This window comes from Gopherus evgoodei, chromosome 9, assembly GCF_007399415.2.
Source record: "Gopherus evgoodei ecotype Sinaloan lineage chromosome 9, rGopEvg1_v1.p, whole genome shotgun sequence".
In the NCBI taxonomy this organism is placed as follows: domain Eukaryota; kingdom Metazoa; phylum Chordata; order Testudines; family Testudinidae; genus Gopherus; species Gopherus evgoodei.
This window is the reverse complement of record NC_044330.1, coordinates 80,277,048-80,293,095: the sequence shown is the minus strand read 5'-3', so window position 1 is coordinate 80,293,095 and position 16,048 is coordinate 80,277,048. Positions and strand designations below refer to the sequence as shown.

General features: G+C 38.9%; 1 protein-coding gene across 3 annotated transcripts in view; it reads right to left on the bottom strand.

Moving 5' to 3' along the window:
• Nucleotides 1-16,048, bottom strand: part of HDX (highly divergent homeobox) — a 91,059-nt gene that overhangs the window by 34,488 nt on the left and 40,523 nt on the right. For all 3 annotated transcript variants that reach the window (XM_030576149.1, XM_030576150.1, XM_030576151.1), the window contains one exon: nt 2,046-2,192. In XM_030576149.1, the coding sequence (XP_030432009.1) occupies nt 2,046-2,192 (147 nt within the window). The remainder of the gene's footprint in view (nt 1-2,045; nt 2,193-16,048) is intronic.

Genomic DNA, 16,048 nt, shown 5'->3' with positions numbered 1-16,048 from the left:
TGTATTTATTAACATTATACATTTTTAACAATTACTATAATATACAAACAAAAAAAAATCTAGGTTTAAAGAACTGACCTACTTCAACGATTTTTGATAAGGGGTGCGAGAACTATTTTGAGAACCAAAAGGGTACAGGTTGCAGTAAAGGTTCGGAACCACTGTTCCAAAGAATGCAGTCCCATGCTCAATATCTGATCATTTCCATATACCAGCGTAAAACACCCAAATATTTGAGAAAGGATAATATCTTTGCAGTAGCCTAAATCCCAGAGTATTATGTATTACCTGTCCCTCTTTTAGTACCTTCAGGCTCAAAAAAATCCCAACACTATTAAATGTGAATGTAGAGAGTTGTCTCAGTAATTAACCTTTTAAAAATGAATAAATGTACAAGACTATATTTTTGAGTTCTAATGTTTTCTATTTTAACAAGTACTGGTCTGTACTTAATATGACATGAGAGTGCCTCCAAGGGCACAAAGGGATTTACATAATTTAAGTAAATTTACATAAAAGAAAATAAAAATATGTTTTGATCACATAATGGATTAAAGGCTTTAATCCAAAAATTCAAGTATTACAACAAAAGAAACGTTCATTTAAATGCTTATGTATATTTCAATGTATTATTGATATGATGAAAATTTCATGCACTCCCCATAGTTTATAAAAAACTATAAACACTACTTAACTAAATAATAAATATTTTCATTATTGTGGTGCTTAGTATAGCGCCTAAAGAAAGATGATGAAACAACAAGTTAACTAAAATAAAATATCATCATAGAGTTAGCTTGGACTCAAGATAAAAAAAAAATCCTGTGACTAATACCTACTTGTCAGGACCATGAAAAGTGAAGGTCAAAGTAACTTGTCACGTCCATCTTCCTGCTAATAAAAGACTGTTTTCTACACTATGTTGTCCTGCATTTTTCTCCAATTACTCTAAAACAGTCAAGCAAAAGAACTTCCACCACTTGGTTTGGCAAAGTAGTTCAATATTTGTGAACTGTTTCAACTGTGCTCCCTCTTAGACATCACACAGCCAAACTACACACATTACATTTTGTTGAACTCTTCTCAGAAGTCAATTCCTTCATTCCTAATTGCTCTAAATTCCTCCCAACTCTCTATTAATTAGGGCTTGAGAATTCTAGGCTTTACTTTAGGCAGAGTCTTACTTGTATTGAATGATGAGATTATCACTTTTCTAACCCCTGAGCATGATGCATCTGTATAAACTCTACCCATATGTGACCACCATGTTGATCACAATTCTGCAGCTCTGCCTACTGCTGTAGTATCCAGATTTCAAGTTCAAGGTAGAACAGAGTCTGAAATCCAGATATTTTAGAATGCCACCAGGATTGCATTCTTCTCTACACCTCTGGAACATCTGTCCACTGGTGTCCAGTATCATTTTACTATTTTCTTCAGTTACATTGCATGGCTCTCTAAAGTGATCAACCACATCAACACTGTATGCATTTTTCTTCCCTAAGGAAACCACTGATGACTGTATGAACTACTAAATGGAAATTTCCTAGCATCCCTCAGGATATCCTTTGCCCTCTTTGTCACATCTTATCCTGGTTCCTCCAAAGTATTTCTCTCCCCCACACACACACACACGCTTTGATCAATTTCTTTCATATATTTTTGATTTTACACCAAAAGCATTCTCTTATCCCTAGAGGCACTTCGTATTTTAGTTCCATCATAATTGCTAGTTCTTTCCAATCTGCTGGGATACCCCTGCTCATTTCAAATCTTATATAAATTCCACTCTAAATGGAACGTCAAATGTTTTGTAAAGCTGCTCTTGCTGATGATCAATTAAAAAAAAAAAACACAAAACACCTCACCTGAGGGCTTTTATCTATATATAGACTGGTGAAAGAACAAGAGTACATCCTAACAGGTCATTTATTATTTAATATGTGACATATATTTCTGGCTACCTCATGCAATTTTAAAAGGTTTTTTATCTATGCTATTTTTGCTTCTGAAACAAGATAACAGAGAGACGGTACATTTCTTACCCGCACTATTTCACAGTCAACATTTAATTCTGCAGCAACAGCTTCAATTTTTTCTCTGCAGACTGAGCCCAGGCTGGTCATGCCATTGTCCCAGTATTTCTTGAGAGTGGCTAAATCTCGGTCACTAAACTGTGTGCGGTCCTGTAGCTGTAAGACAAGAAGTTATGATTAGAACAAGATATAAAAAAAGACTTTCAGGTGATACTGCCTTATTCACAAACGAAGTACTTTGGAATCACAAAACCAAAAAATCATTTGACGGCCTTCCACTTCCTTTGCTTTTCTGTTCTTTAAATTCTTTCATATTGGTTTCCCTGAAAATGTCAATTTTTCAATCTATTAGATTGGCACAGAGTCCTCTGGGATTCACCTCTGTCTGTGGTTTTAGAACCAATGGAAGTTTTAAATGTGTTAGCATTGTTTAATTCCACCTTATTTGATTTGCTTTATTTCACTTTTATAAGGTTTTGAGTAATAATGGGGTATTTTTTGCTTCAGCTGTTTACTTTCTCTTCACCCTATTATGCGTATTATTCCTCAGGGGTGGAGAAAGTTGCCTCATTTTTTTTTTTTTTGCCAGAACTCTTTTATCTTACTGAAAACTACAATACATGAATAATTCAAAGGATTACAAGTCCCCTAAAGAGAATCCTTTTATGTTTATATGGTAGGCTCTGGAGTTTAAATTGTTTTCACTATTTTATTTATGATTTACCAAATGTTGTGTTTTGATAAAACTGCACATGATCGTTGACAACAGATATAAACAAGGACACTGGAAAATGATTCCAAAGTTACCTACCATTTCCTTGCATTTGTATGGTTGTGTATCAAAAATGTATGTATGTTGTACTGCACTGCAAGTAATACCATTAGCTCCAGTAACACTTGTTAGTCCAACTATCTTAATCATTGTTTCCACTTCCTCACGCCAACAAATAGATTTGCCACCTCTTGCTGCGAAGAATCTACGGAGGCAGCTACTTTTGAAGTCTACATAAAGAGATATCAGAAACACATCTGCAGATGCTTAGTTACTTATTATTTACATCAATTACTGAAATTATATATCTGAAACCAAGATATCTATGTCAGAGGAGAAGAGAATTTTCAAATAAAAAGCTATTAAAACATTAATTTTAAAATGAGTCATCAAAATTAGTGGAACCAAAATTATCACTAAGATTTTTGATAGAATCTAATATTGTTATTTACCTTTTTAGTTATAAGTCTCTGCTGTTTTCCCCCTTTTCAAATAAACGCTTAACGAGTCATTAAAACTTCATCCCTAAATTAATATAAAATAGGTGTGCCAAAATATAGTCTGTTTTCTAGAAAAATAATGTCCTGTTTAGAGTGATTATGTAATTCAGCGTATGTATAGTGTAGTATCAACAGATTATATTCACTACCAAAAAATACTCCAAATACTACCTGCTATGTACAGTTTCATCCATCTAGGTACAGTCAATTCAGAACCTTTCTTCACAATCTACCATTCAGAAATAAAAGGGAAAAGGAAGGCCAACTTCCTAACTTTTGTATTGGTGACCCCTTCTCACACAGCAAGTCTCTGAGTGTGACACACTCTGCCCCATGTAAATTAAAAACACATTTTTTATAATTAATATTATAAATGCTGGAGGTGAAGCAGATTTGGGGGTTGAGGCTGACTCCCCTAAGTAATAACCACATGACCCCCTGAGGGGTCATGACCCCCCGTCATAGCTAGTTCAACTTCTAGCCTGACTTTTTTAAAAAACCTTGATGGTAAAGTAGTACCGTATCTGCTCCTGGGGATACCATAGGAACCATTGCCGCAGCTACTTGGCACGCAGGCAGTTCTACATGGTCTTTGCCTGAGAGTTGGCTGACAGCAGAGGAGAGGAAACCAGGATTTGTGGATTGTCTTCTAAGTGACTGGACCCTCTGGCTGCTGGAGAAAAATCCCTGGGAGTAAACCATAAAGCTGTCTTTCAATGTAAGGATTCAGTTCATGGCCATGCACTGATACTACTTTACTTTCTCCCCTATACTGTTGTTCCTTGGGGGAGGAGAAGAGGGAAGCCACTACTGTATCTCAAAGAGGAGGGTGGAGGCAAAGGAAAACCTCCAGGAATCAAATTAACCAATTCCAAGTTGTAGTAAGCCTCAAAGTCCAGTTTAGATATCTGGTTCCCAATGTTTCACAATATTCTAGGAAGACAGTTTTCTTGCTGCAAGGAAACAGAGCAATATGGCAGCTTTTTCAAGGTGAAGGTGCTAAAACACAACCACTGCAAGACATGGCAGGTTCTGTTGCTAAAATTAAACCACCTAACAGTATATACCTACAAGCTTATGCCAGCATTCTATTACCCATAAGAACATAAGAATGGCCCTACTGGATCAGACCAAAGGTCCACCCAGCCCTGTATCCTGTGGTAAATGCCAGGTGCCCCAGAGAGAATGAACATAACAGGTAATCATCAAGTGATCATCCCCTGTCACCCATTCCCAGCTTCTGGCAAACAGAGGCTAGGGACACCATTCCTGCCCATTCTGGCTAATGACCATTGACGGACCTATCCTCCATGAATTTATCTAGTCTTTTTTTTAACCCTATTATAGTCTTGGCCTTCACAACATCCTCTGGGAAGGAGTTCCACAGGTTAACCACCAAAACAACATACAGCTAGACCAAACATCCACTACTAACAGTGTTAGCAGTGGTTAATTTTGCAATGAGTGTTTTGCATTTTAAAATATGAAGGAATTAAACAGGGAGCGTTAACCCTCTTTCCCTGGATAATTTGTGACAGACATTAATAGTGCCAGCAATACACCTCTGCCATATACATTGACCAAACCGGACAGTCTCTATGCAAAAGAATAAATGGACACAAATCTGACATCAGGAATCATAACATTCAAAAATCAATGGGAGAACACTTCAACCTCGCTAACCACTCAGTGACAGACTTGAAGGTGGCAATTTGCAACAAAAAAAACTTCAAAAACAGACTCCAAAGAGAGACTGCTGAACAAGAATTAATATGCAAATTAGATACAATTAACTTAGGTTTGAACAGAGACTGGGAATGGTTGAGTCATTAGACTAATTGAATCTATTTCCCCATGCTAAAATATCCTCACACCTTCTATGAGTCATCTCGATTATCACTTCAAAGGTTTTTATCTCTCTCCTGCTGATGATAGCTCATCTTAATTGATTGGCCTCTTACAGCTGGTATGGCTACTCCCAAGTTTTCATCTTCTCTGTATGTATAAATATCTTCTTTTTGAGTGTTACATCCTATGCATCCGATGAAGTGGATTTCAGCCCACGAAAGCTTATGCTCAAATAAATGTGTGAGTCTCTAAGGTGCCACAAGTACTCCTGTTCTTTTTGCAGATACAGACTAACACAGCTGCTACTCTGAGAGCTGTCATTAATAGGGTGCTTTTCCTCTGACAAGTCAAGAAACACTGAAGTAGCAATTCAGCCCAAGTACCAAATCTTGTTTTATTTTTTTTATATTAAAATCAACAGAATATTTTAAAGTGATGTACCTGTGGCACTGACATTTACCACAGGGCATTTTTTAAAAAAGCCCTGCTGTTGTAACCAGAATAGTAGAGATGGGCAAGCCAAATAAGACTTCAGTCTGCCTTGAGCAGGGTGCTATGCCGTGTGTCAATGAAAGAGGAACAGTGAAGACAGACAAGTGAGAGAGAACATTTTGGCATTACTTCCTGAGGGCCACAGTGACCTCACACTTGTCTACTGCCTGTCCTTCAGTGCTTATTCTTGTACAGCCAATGTCATCTCCTTTTGCCCTACCCATATGCACAGCGACCCTTTCTAGCTAGACAAGCAATCTCCTATAATTGTTCTTATAGAATTTTTATTAGAGAAATGAAACGACTGTAGTTTGCTCCCTGTCACTGTTAAGCACCATGGACAACAGAAACAAAGTACCTAGTGGGCCACTGCATGCAGGAAAAAAAAAAAAAAGTCTGAACGGACTTGATCAAAGCAAATGTGTCTTTAAGTAAAACTGTGGGAAATGCCCTTTGGCAACATCCCTACAGAAACCCTGCTTTTCCACTTATTGCTGCCATGCAGAAGAAATTTAAGACAATTTTAGTTTTACCTCCTTGAGAGAAAAAAAACTCTAGTTTTTAAGATGCCACTAGCCAAATAACATTTTGCTTCATTTACATGTCAAATCAGGTATTTTAAATTGTTACTGTACATTTCCTTCAAGAGCAAGTATAAGGAAAAGCATGCTGGTATTTCTCCTAGGCAGAAGTAGGGGGGACAAGTTTCTTCACCTTACAAAATGGTTCTTACTAGGAAATTTTTACATCACAATGGAAACACACGTTTCTCTCAAAACCTTGAAAGGGGAAGCCTCATCACAAGACCCTAGAACCCCAGTTCTAGCAAGACCTTTGCATCTGCAAGCCATCTCTTACTTCTCTTGTTTTAACTTCTGTTTCCTCCTCCTACATCTCTGTCACTTTTTGGTCCAAGCCTTTGCTTTATACTTCCAGGTATCAAACGATGGCTAAATATTTACTCCCTGGAATTAAATTTATCAGTTTTGTTACCCATATGCTGAAAAGCAGATTTGAGACAATTTTCTGTTGAAACAGAATATTAGCTTTAAAAAGCAGCCCTAGGGAGCAAACTGAGTCAACAACTCTGCCAGACCCTGCGTTATATGCTGCTTATACCAAGGGTTCTCAACATTTTTCTTTCAGAGGCCCCCTCAACATGTTATAAAAACTCCATGACCCACAACAACTGCACCAAAGAGCTTTTACCTTGCAAGAGCCAGTTCCATTATGCCTGAGTGGCGATGGCCCTCATCACAAAGATTAAGTTATCTTTTAGATATCCTTGGCCCAAATCATTGAGTATCTTGAACAAGACTCCATACATCCGAAGAAGTGGGTAAAAGCTCACGAAAGCTTACACTCTAATAAATTTGTTAGTCTTTAAGGCGCCACAAGTCTTCTTGTTGTTTTTGCTGGAACAGACTAACACGGCTACCCTTTTGAAACTTGTCTTGAAGAGGAGAACACAGACCTTGAATTTGACATAGTATTCAATGGTGAGCCAGTGTAAAGAGCAGATGACTGGTCTGATGTATTCATCACAGACCAAGTTAGTGAGGAGATGTGCTAATGCATTCTGTACTAGACTAGATGGAGTTTGAGGACTGACAACTCTACATTCAAGTAGATAGAATCAAAGGGTTAGAAGGGACTGCCAGAGTAATATTGCCACAGTCCACTTGGGAAGTGAGAAATGCATTTTTCATTGATGCCAGATAATCATCTGTCAGGATGAGATGCCATTTCTTGTCCAGCCATGGAAATCAGAACCTAATATAGGTATTTCAGAATTTTGTTTTTATAGCTTAGTAAAATAGACAAATAATATTTTCCCTGGTTGAAAAAGAACTAAATGAGAAGTGAGAAAATAAGAGAGAGACCAAGATGCTATGGTCTTAACGTGATCCTCCAGTCTGTCAGGATCCCATTCTTTTTGGTAAACCTATTTACACTAAATGTTTTTCATCCCAAAGTCCTTCTCACATGGTGTACATATGATACCAGTGAAGTGCAAACATCTCTGGGATGAAGGGCAGCACCCATCTGTCTCATAGCACAGTTCACAAGAGTAAGATGAGCGAAACTTTGTAGGCACATTGAGTCAAACCAACAAAGAAATGCCATGAAATCTTTTGGCCTAAAGTATTGCTTGGTCTGAGGAACGGGAGGTGGTGAAAGAAGGCACAAAAAAGGGTCTTCATCTCCTTACTCTTGTGTCTATACACAAAGGTCAGTAATAATAGTCCTTGAACTCCCTTAGCATATGGACTGCTTCCAGCTATCACCAGCACCAGTACTCTGACAGGACTAGGATGGGATGAGGTGAGTCTAGTCCCATTGCCCCTGATTTCTTACCCATTAGCCAACAGAACTGTTAGTACAAGGTGATATTCAAAAGGTAGCAGAATTGTCCTCCAAAATAAATTCCCCCAAAGCTCCTGGAATTCAGGACAAGTTCCCTTGCAGGTCTCCTGCTGCTTTGATGCTTCTCCATGACCCTCACTTGGACCAGCCACACCATCTGACCCTTAACATACACAGAGAGTAGACAGAACCTCTGTTTTTAAGATCTCATTCATAACACCCACATATAGTAAACTGCATAGACTTATCTCATCCGTCTCAGAAGGAAGAAGAGCTGAAATGACTCTGCTGAGATCTGAACCTGTATTCAGAGTGTCTTTGTATTCCAACATTGCTTAGCCCATAACCCCTCACATTGTGATTCCATGTTCTAGGCAAAACTTTAGTGCTGTGGCTCAAAAAGACCAACTTCTACCCTTGACTGTGGGCAACTATCAGTATAACAGGACTAAGGAATACCAGAATTCCAGAGTCACTCTTGTAGATAGGGTAAAGATAGAGGAGTCTGGAAGTATCACTTCTAGTTAACTTATTTTGGTTTAATGTGTAGTACAATGTCCATCTCAGAGTGACAGTGAATACACTAGGAGGAGAGATTTTGCAATACTATCTTGTTTATCTCAGCGGTTGCATCAATACTTTTCTTTTTAAGCTGCAAGGTTAAAAATCCACAGCACCCAAAAATATCGATGCTTTCACCCATATCAAAACACAAGTCTCAATAACCTTAATTACACATGGAGTAGCAGTAACTGCTATGGTTAAGATTATATTACTGTTTCCATTCAAGTTTCTCAATTGTTCAACTTTGTTTTTTCAAATTTTCACATTTGGGTGTGAAATTTTCCAGGATTTGCTTCTTCTTTTGTGTTCTTAAAGGAAGTTTTAGCAAGAATGATCCAGTCATTTTAAGAAAAGCAAAACACATCACACATTTCTTCAATTTAAAAATAAAAAACCACACTACAGCTGAAATGGACAGGAATTTTTCCTAGTCAGAAAAACTTTTCACTGTGCAGCTGCACCTGTATACCTAGTGCAGCCTTCCTTCTCTGTACATCTTAAAAGCTTTGTGAATAAGCTGTGCAAACATAAAAACCAGTTATTCACCTTCTCCTACTGTTGTTCTTCAAGGTGTTTTGCATGTGTCCATTACACTAAGTGTGTGTATATCCCATGTACCTGTGCCAGAGGGTTTCCCCTTGCAATGCACAAAGGGGCAGCCATGCCTTCACCCTGGTGTTCCTCACGCACCAAGCTGAGACTATTATGGGGCAGAGCTGCCCTGTGTGTCCTCCAGTTCCTCATATCGGACTTTTGGATGACAGACTCTGCTGTATTGCAGAAGGAGGGTGGGTCAGGTAACGGACACATGCAACCCATCTCAAAGGGTGACAGGTACTCCAAGGTGAGTAATTGTTTTTTCTTCTTCGAGTAACTGCATATGTCCATTACACCAGGTGACTCCCAAGCAGTTTCTGTGGGAGCCAGGAGTCTTAGTTGAAGAGAGGACTCTTTCCTTATGTTAGCATCTTTCTTGATGTGATTGTAATGTCTAGCAAAAGTGTGGACTGAAGACCATGTTGCCGTGCTATACAGACATCCATGACAGGAACATTTCCCATAAATACCATAGAGACTGAGTGTGCAGAGAGCTTTTCTACAAGCACGATGCCCTGGATCTTGAGCATATAATTCAGCTAGTGATCCAATTGGAAAGTCGTACTGTTACAGGATGGCTTCCTATTCATTCTGAGTAGGAGACAGACAACTGAGAAGAGACACAAAAGGCTTTGTTCTTTTCAGATAAAAAGCTCGTGCTCAGCAAACATCCAGAGTGCAGAGCTTTTGCTCATCTTTTTGAGTATGAGGCCCTGCAAAGAAGATTGGTAAGTATATATAGATAGGTTGGGGTGGAATCAGATACTACTTTGGAGAGAAACTTGGAGTTTAGCCTAAACTGTACAGCATTCTTGTAAAAACAAACACACACAAACACTATATGAACAGTCACTAGAGCAGGGATCACCAACCTTTGGCAAGCGGCACGCCAGGGTCCAAAGGTTGCTGATCTCTGCACTAGAGCATGTAATTCCCCCATTCTTTTTGCCAAGGCAATGGCTATTAGATAAGCCACCTTTGCAGAAAGGTGTAACAAATGGGTAATTAACCGTTCAAAAGGGAGCCCAGAAGGGCTAACAACACTAAGTTTAAATCCCAGTATGGAGTAGGGTCCCTGATAGGAGGGAACAATCTTTCTAGATCTTTAAGAAACCATTAAGGTGGTCATAAGGTTGGAGGATGCAGTCCCATGACGTGAGGGTGAAACTCCAAAACTGTGATCAGGGTGCACTTTTATATAGAGCTGACCACCAAACCTGACTCTTATGTGTAAGAAATAATCAAAAATCTTTTGAATGATAGATTGCATAGGAGACCCAGGGGATATTTACTTTGCAATTAAATGCCCCAGGTCTAACCCATGTCAACTGGCTCAGGCTCGCGGCCCTCAGGCTGCAGGCTAGAAAATTGCAGTACAGATGTTCAGGCTTGGGCTATAGCCCAGGCTTTGTGATTCTGCAAGGGGGGGGGGGGGAGAGTCCCAGGGTCCAGCCTGGACCCAAAACATCTAAACCACAATTTTACAGCCCCATAGCCTGAGCACCATGAGCCTGAGTCAGCTGATATAGGCCAACCGCTGGTGTTTAATTGCAGTGTAGGCATACCCACCCAGACCAAGAAATGTTTCCATTTACTAAGGTATATAGCACTTGTGGATGGTTTCCTACTTTTTAAGTAGGACTAATTAAAACCTGCATATTCAATGCAATCTCCACTGAAGGAACAAACAGACAGTATGCTCCGATTGACCTTAGATGGTGGGAAGGAACTGAAGGATGAGCAGGACGGCTCCACCCCTTTATAGCCTCGGCTCAGGGCAAAGGAACATCAGTGAGCAGACATGGCCATCGCCAGGGCCAGCTTTAGGCTGATTCCCCTGAATTGGCCCTGCACCTGAGAGGGCCCCGCGCCGGCACCTAAGAGGGCCCTGCGCCCTAAAGAAAATCTCCTAACTTAGGCAGCTTTTTAAATTTTTACTCACCCTGCGGCGCTCCGGGTCTTTAGCGGTAGGTCCTTCAGTGCTGCCAAAGACCTGGAGCGAGTGAAGGACCTGCCATCGAAACTATTCGAATCAGGCCCCGCACTTCCTAAAGCCGGCCCTGGCCACTGCTAGAGAAAACTCTCTGGCACCACTGCATGAGATGCACACATCAATTGTGTAATGGACATATGCCATCACTCTAATAACTTTGCATACAGCGCACATGATTGTTCAGTGAAGAACTGGTCAAATCAACAAGATTTCACTGGAACACTTAAAAGCATTTCTCTTCAGTGAGGGTTATATTCATGCCACTGTACAGAGAAGTAAGGCTAAACTACACTTACATATCCAGCTAACTCAGCCACATAGGGAAAGTTTTTAAGACAAGAAAAAATGAACAGAGGGATATGTTTTCAGGTATGATGAGGACAAATCTCATGGGCACACTTTGGCCAAAATTTTCAAACCTGAATGTTTAAAGGCAGGCAACTCAGTCCATAGCTAGGCAAGGCCATAAGTGCCCTGATTTTTGAAGGTGCTGAGCACCCATAATACATTAACTCTGTGCCATCCACTCCCAGCCTCCTCTCCTCATAGGAGACTTGTTAGGAATGTGTCGAGGAGGCCCTCTGGCAATCTCCAGCCAGCAGAGCAACCTCCATGGGGCCACTGCATCCAAAGTATGTAACAGCAGCCCTGAGGCTGCTCTTATTGATGCCAAAGGAGTAAAAGGGTGACTTTAATCCACATTTGCTTTCCCACATGGGGTCCTGAGCTTGAAGATCTGACTATATATGTCATTTCCATTTCTCTTTCTGAAGACTTATTACAGATGGAAACCTAAAACCATACTGAAAGACTTGTGAATATTATTTTAGAATCAGTGCAATTTATGCATCATGCCATTCAATTAAAATGCAAGCAAGAGAGCAAGTATGTAGGAGTTACTTCAAAATGATCCTTAGTATCTGCCACTGAAAATCCTAGTTTAAAAGCTGATGGAGGGGCTAGTGTTAAAGCTATATCATAAGAAAAAATTAGTTGTTGAGGTGAGAAATGTAGTTTCATCTAAATTCCCAGGGTTTGTTTTCCATACCAGATCCTCCATATGTGCCCATACAAACTTGCCACTTACGTACACAAATGACAGAAGCATCAGCATATATAATCCACGTATTTAATATCTAACAGTTTTATTTCTTTTCTTCTTCTGTAAATTGCCAATTACTTATATTAGGTTAAAACTCTCAAAGGAAACAGATCTCACAGGAAGCACCAATATGATTTCCTATTTATAGCCAAGGGTATGGAAAAATACTGGTTTTGACTCTAGATCAGTTCCTCAGAAGGGCCTGTGGATACTATTATAGATAGCAGAAAGTCAAATGACATAAGTCTACAAGGAAACTTCACAACAACATTTTCTATTTTTGCTTTCCTTCCTCATTTTTTATTAGTAAGAGATTGTTGTTTTTTAAAGGTGATCTACCAAGTATGTGTGTGTGTGTATAGGGGGAAGCATCCTTTTTGTGATTATTTCTTTTAATTTATAATGACATGAAGAGGAATCCACCTGCTACTCGGGGCACCTTTCACAAACAAACAATGCAATGGGGTTTTTTGCTTTCGTTTAAATAAAAATGTTCTGTCTGAGACACACAAGGAGTGCCAATTCTCTGTCCTTGGAGGTCTCCTTGGAGGACAGATGCGGATTGTAAACTTTCTGAGCCCTTAACTGAAGCGATCAGGTGTTGGATGTTTAATATATTACCTCCCAAGTGTTTCAGATATTTGAATTAAATAGATGTTACATATAGCCTACTATTTTTCTCGACTGCAAAGTTATTTTTTTTCTTTAGAGATAATCTGACGGTTTGTCCACACAGGCTTATTCCTGAATAATCAGGAACAGCTAATTGGGAACAATTCCATGTGGAGACAACCCATAAGTTTAAAGGCTGCCAGAAATACCACTTCAAATGAAGTTCAACTGTACACCCTAAATATCTAACACTGTGTAGCCTTCTGTTTTTCTCCAATTTCTCTCTACACAACTATATTTAGAACCCTACCCTAGATTATTCTGAATCACAACACAAAATTAGATATTTTGTTTTCCTACCACATGTACAGACAAATACAAAATTATTTTGTCCTTTTCTTGGATCTCATTAGAATACAATTTACCATGTGCACATAGAGAGATTATGTGAAAGATGGGAAACTGCTGTCATTCATTAGACTAGTAAACCTGCAACAGTTGAAAATGGTTTACAAAGCATCTTCAATTGCACTGATTCAGGCTATTTAATAACACAAATTAATATCAAGATAGTTAACCAAGATTACTAAACAGCATTCTTGGCACACATATTATTGTATTTCCAGAGCAGATTTACAGTTACTACATAAGCTAAATTATGTATGGATCTACATCAGCACATTTAGTTCCTGTACATGACAAGCTCATCTACAATCTAAGATTTCATGTAAATTAAAATGAAATAAAGCAAAATAAATAAAAACAGAAGTATATTTCAAATCTTATTTCAAGGATTCTGTAAGATTTATGAGAACAAGAAATTTCTAAAATTAGTTTAAAAGCAATGTAAATGGTAGGCAAAAAGTTTCATTTTGAGGGAGCTCACTTGGAGCGGTCTTCATTGCTCTTTCCATTAGCATGGCTTTTTTTAAAGAAACAAAATGAAAACAAAGTCTTATTCTAAATTTCTAAAAGAGCTGTGCTGAGCTCTTTTTTTCACTCCGCTGGGTTTCCCAGTTGCTCTTTGAAACATCAGTCTGTCACTAGAATTATTCTACCATTGAAAATATACTGCATTCTGACTTACAGAGGGTGGACTGCTAATAGCAACTTTAAAGTATCTTACTGCTACATTGTTTCTGAAACTGACTGCTGTAAATTATGCAAACTGCTGTAAAACAAATTAGCTTCTCTGTACATAGCAGTAATGAAAGCCAAAGCAGTGACATACAGACAAATTAAACCTACAGTATAAAAGAACCTCTCAGCTTTCTACCCCTGATGAAGTAGCCCATCAGAAGACAGATCTTGCCATAGGCCCCAAACCCCATTTTTTAAAATATATATTATATATATAAATTATATTTATGAAACTTGAGGTTTTTGATTAGATGGGAAGTGAATGCCAGAGCCAAGCACCTCACCACCAGCCTTGTGAGGCTTAACTCTAGGGACTGTAACTCCAATCTTCACAGTGGTATAGGAAGAAAACAATGGTTTCTGAGGCCATTACACAAAAAAAATCATCCATCCTGACATTGTATTTATGAAACATGATTATTCCCCAGGAAAATAATGCCAGAAAATATGTGCACGTTCCAGCAGTAGCAAATCAGGAGAAGAGCTACTTCAGTTTTGTTTTCATTCAGAGAATTATTTTTTAAAAATATGTACGCACATGTGCACACATGCAGTAAGCATCAGCTCAGGAGACCGAGGACTTCTCTATACTACAGTGTTAGCTAGAAATATAACTTGAGTGCTGTTCCTAATCAGATTCCCACTCATGCACAAAAATCTCCAGCTCAAGCTCTGCCTGGCCCATCAGAAGGTATATGAATTGTTAATCATGCCTATTATGGTAGTGCCAACCAATCACGAACAGGACCACATTGTTGTAGGCACTGTACAAAATATAGAGTTGTACATGGCTCCTTTCCCGGAGAGCTTACAAAAAAGCTTGAGTCCTGCTAATGATTCAGCTACTCTGTGCTACCCATACTACCATTTGGTGCTGTTCAGATGTTGTTTGAACTAAAGAAACTTGAGAGTAATTAACTGAAGTGTAGATTACTTAGGCTAACATTGCAGTGAAGACAAACCTTGAAGCAAAAACATTCTTGTGACAAGAGTAGTAAAGATATGAAACGTGTGTTTATGAAGCCATGTCTGAGATATATGGGCTGTGGAAATTTCCTCCTGTCGGCACTGGCAGCCACCACAGAAATGAGCCAGCTCAATTTTGAGTTAATTAAATACTTACTCTATGTGGGAACAATGGATGCAGTCAAATTGGATGGGTCATTAACAGCAAATACTTACATGTCTTTTATAAAAAATGAGGGATGGGGAGAAAATGAAGTTAACCGTCCTTTCTGGTTTGACAGACAACTCTTTAACTGTGCACTCTCACATCCCTGACCATCCTATTACATCCCCTAAGGACCTTTATATCCTCATACTGTTTCTTTTCTACACTTCTAGTATGAGCAATGTTCCTATATAAAGTACCTTTGATACTATCCCATACTCTCCATATTGTGGTACTCCACAACATGTGCAACCATTATCCACCCACAGCAGAACACACTCTCCTCCAGATTGCTCTCCCTTTGTATCATTATCTCATTTCTTATCCTTCATATATTGGCTAAGAACGATTACTCTCATACGCTACCTTCTCACTAACGAGATCACAACATATCTATCTTACTCTCTATGTACATTCTATAAACACCCACCCTTCCAACCATTATTTCACTGTGAACCACAATACATCCCATCGCCTGAACATTCCAAAGTCTAAAAACACTACTATACTTCTCTTGATCTACTCCTGACATGGATTCAAACACCCCTTTAATGATACAGAATCCATATATCCATTCTAACCCTGTCTGCAAATATTGCCCCCTAAACATCTCCTGTTCCCAAAGGTTAGATAAGCTATGACTATCTACTCTACAAGAGAAGCTCTCACTTTTTCCCCATAGTGTGGAATGCAAGTTACTAGGGATTGTCTTGTGCCCACCTGCCCTCCCAAGCAGGGTAGCATAAAACCCCTGTGGCAACTACAGTTACTGATTACATGAAAAGGTAATTAGACAATTAATTGTAGCTGTCTTTTAATGTAATTTAGTAGCTGAGAATGAGGATGACAGGCAA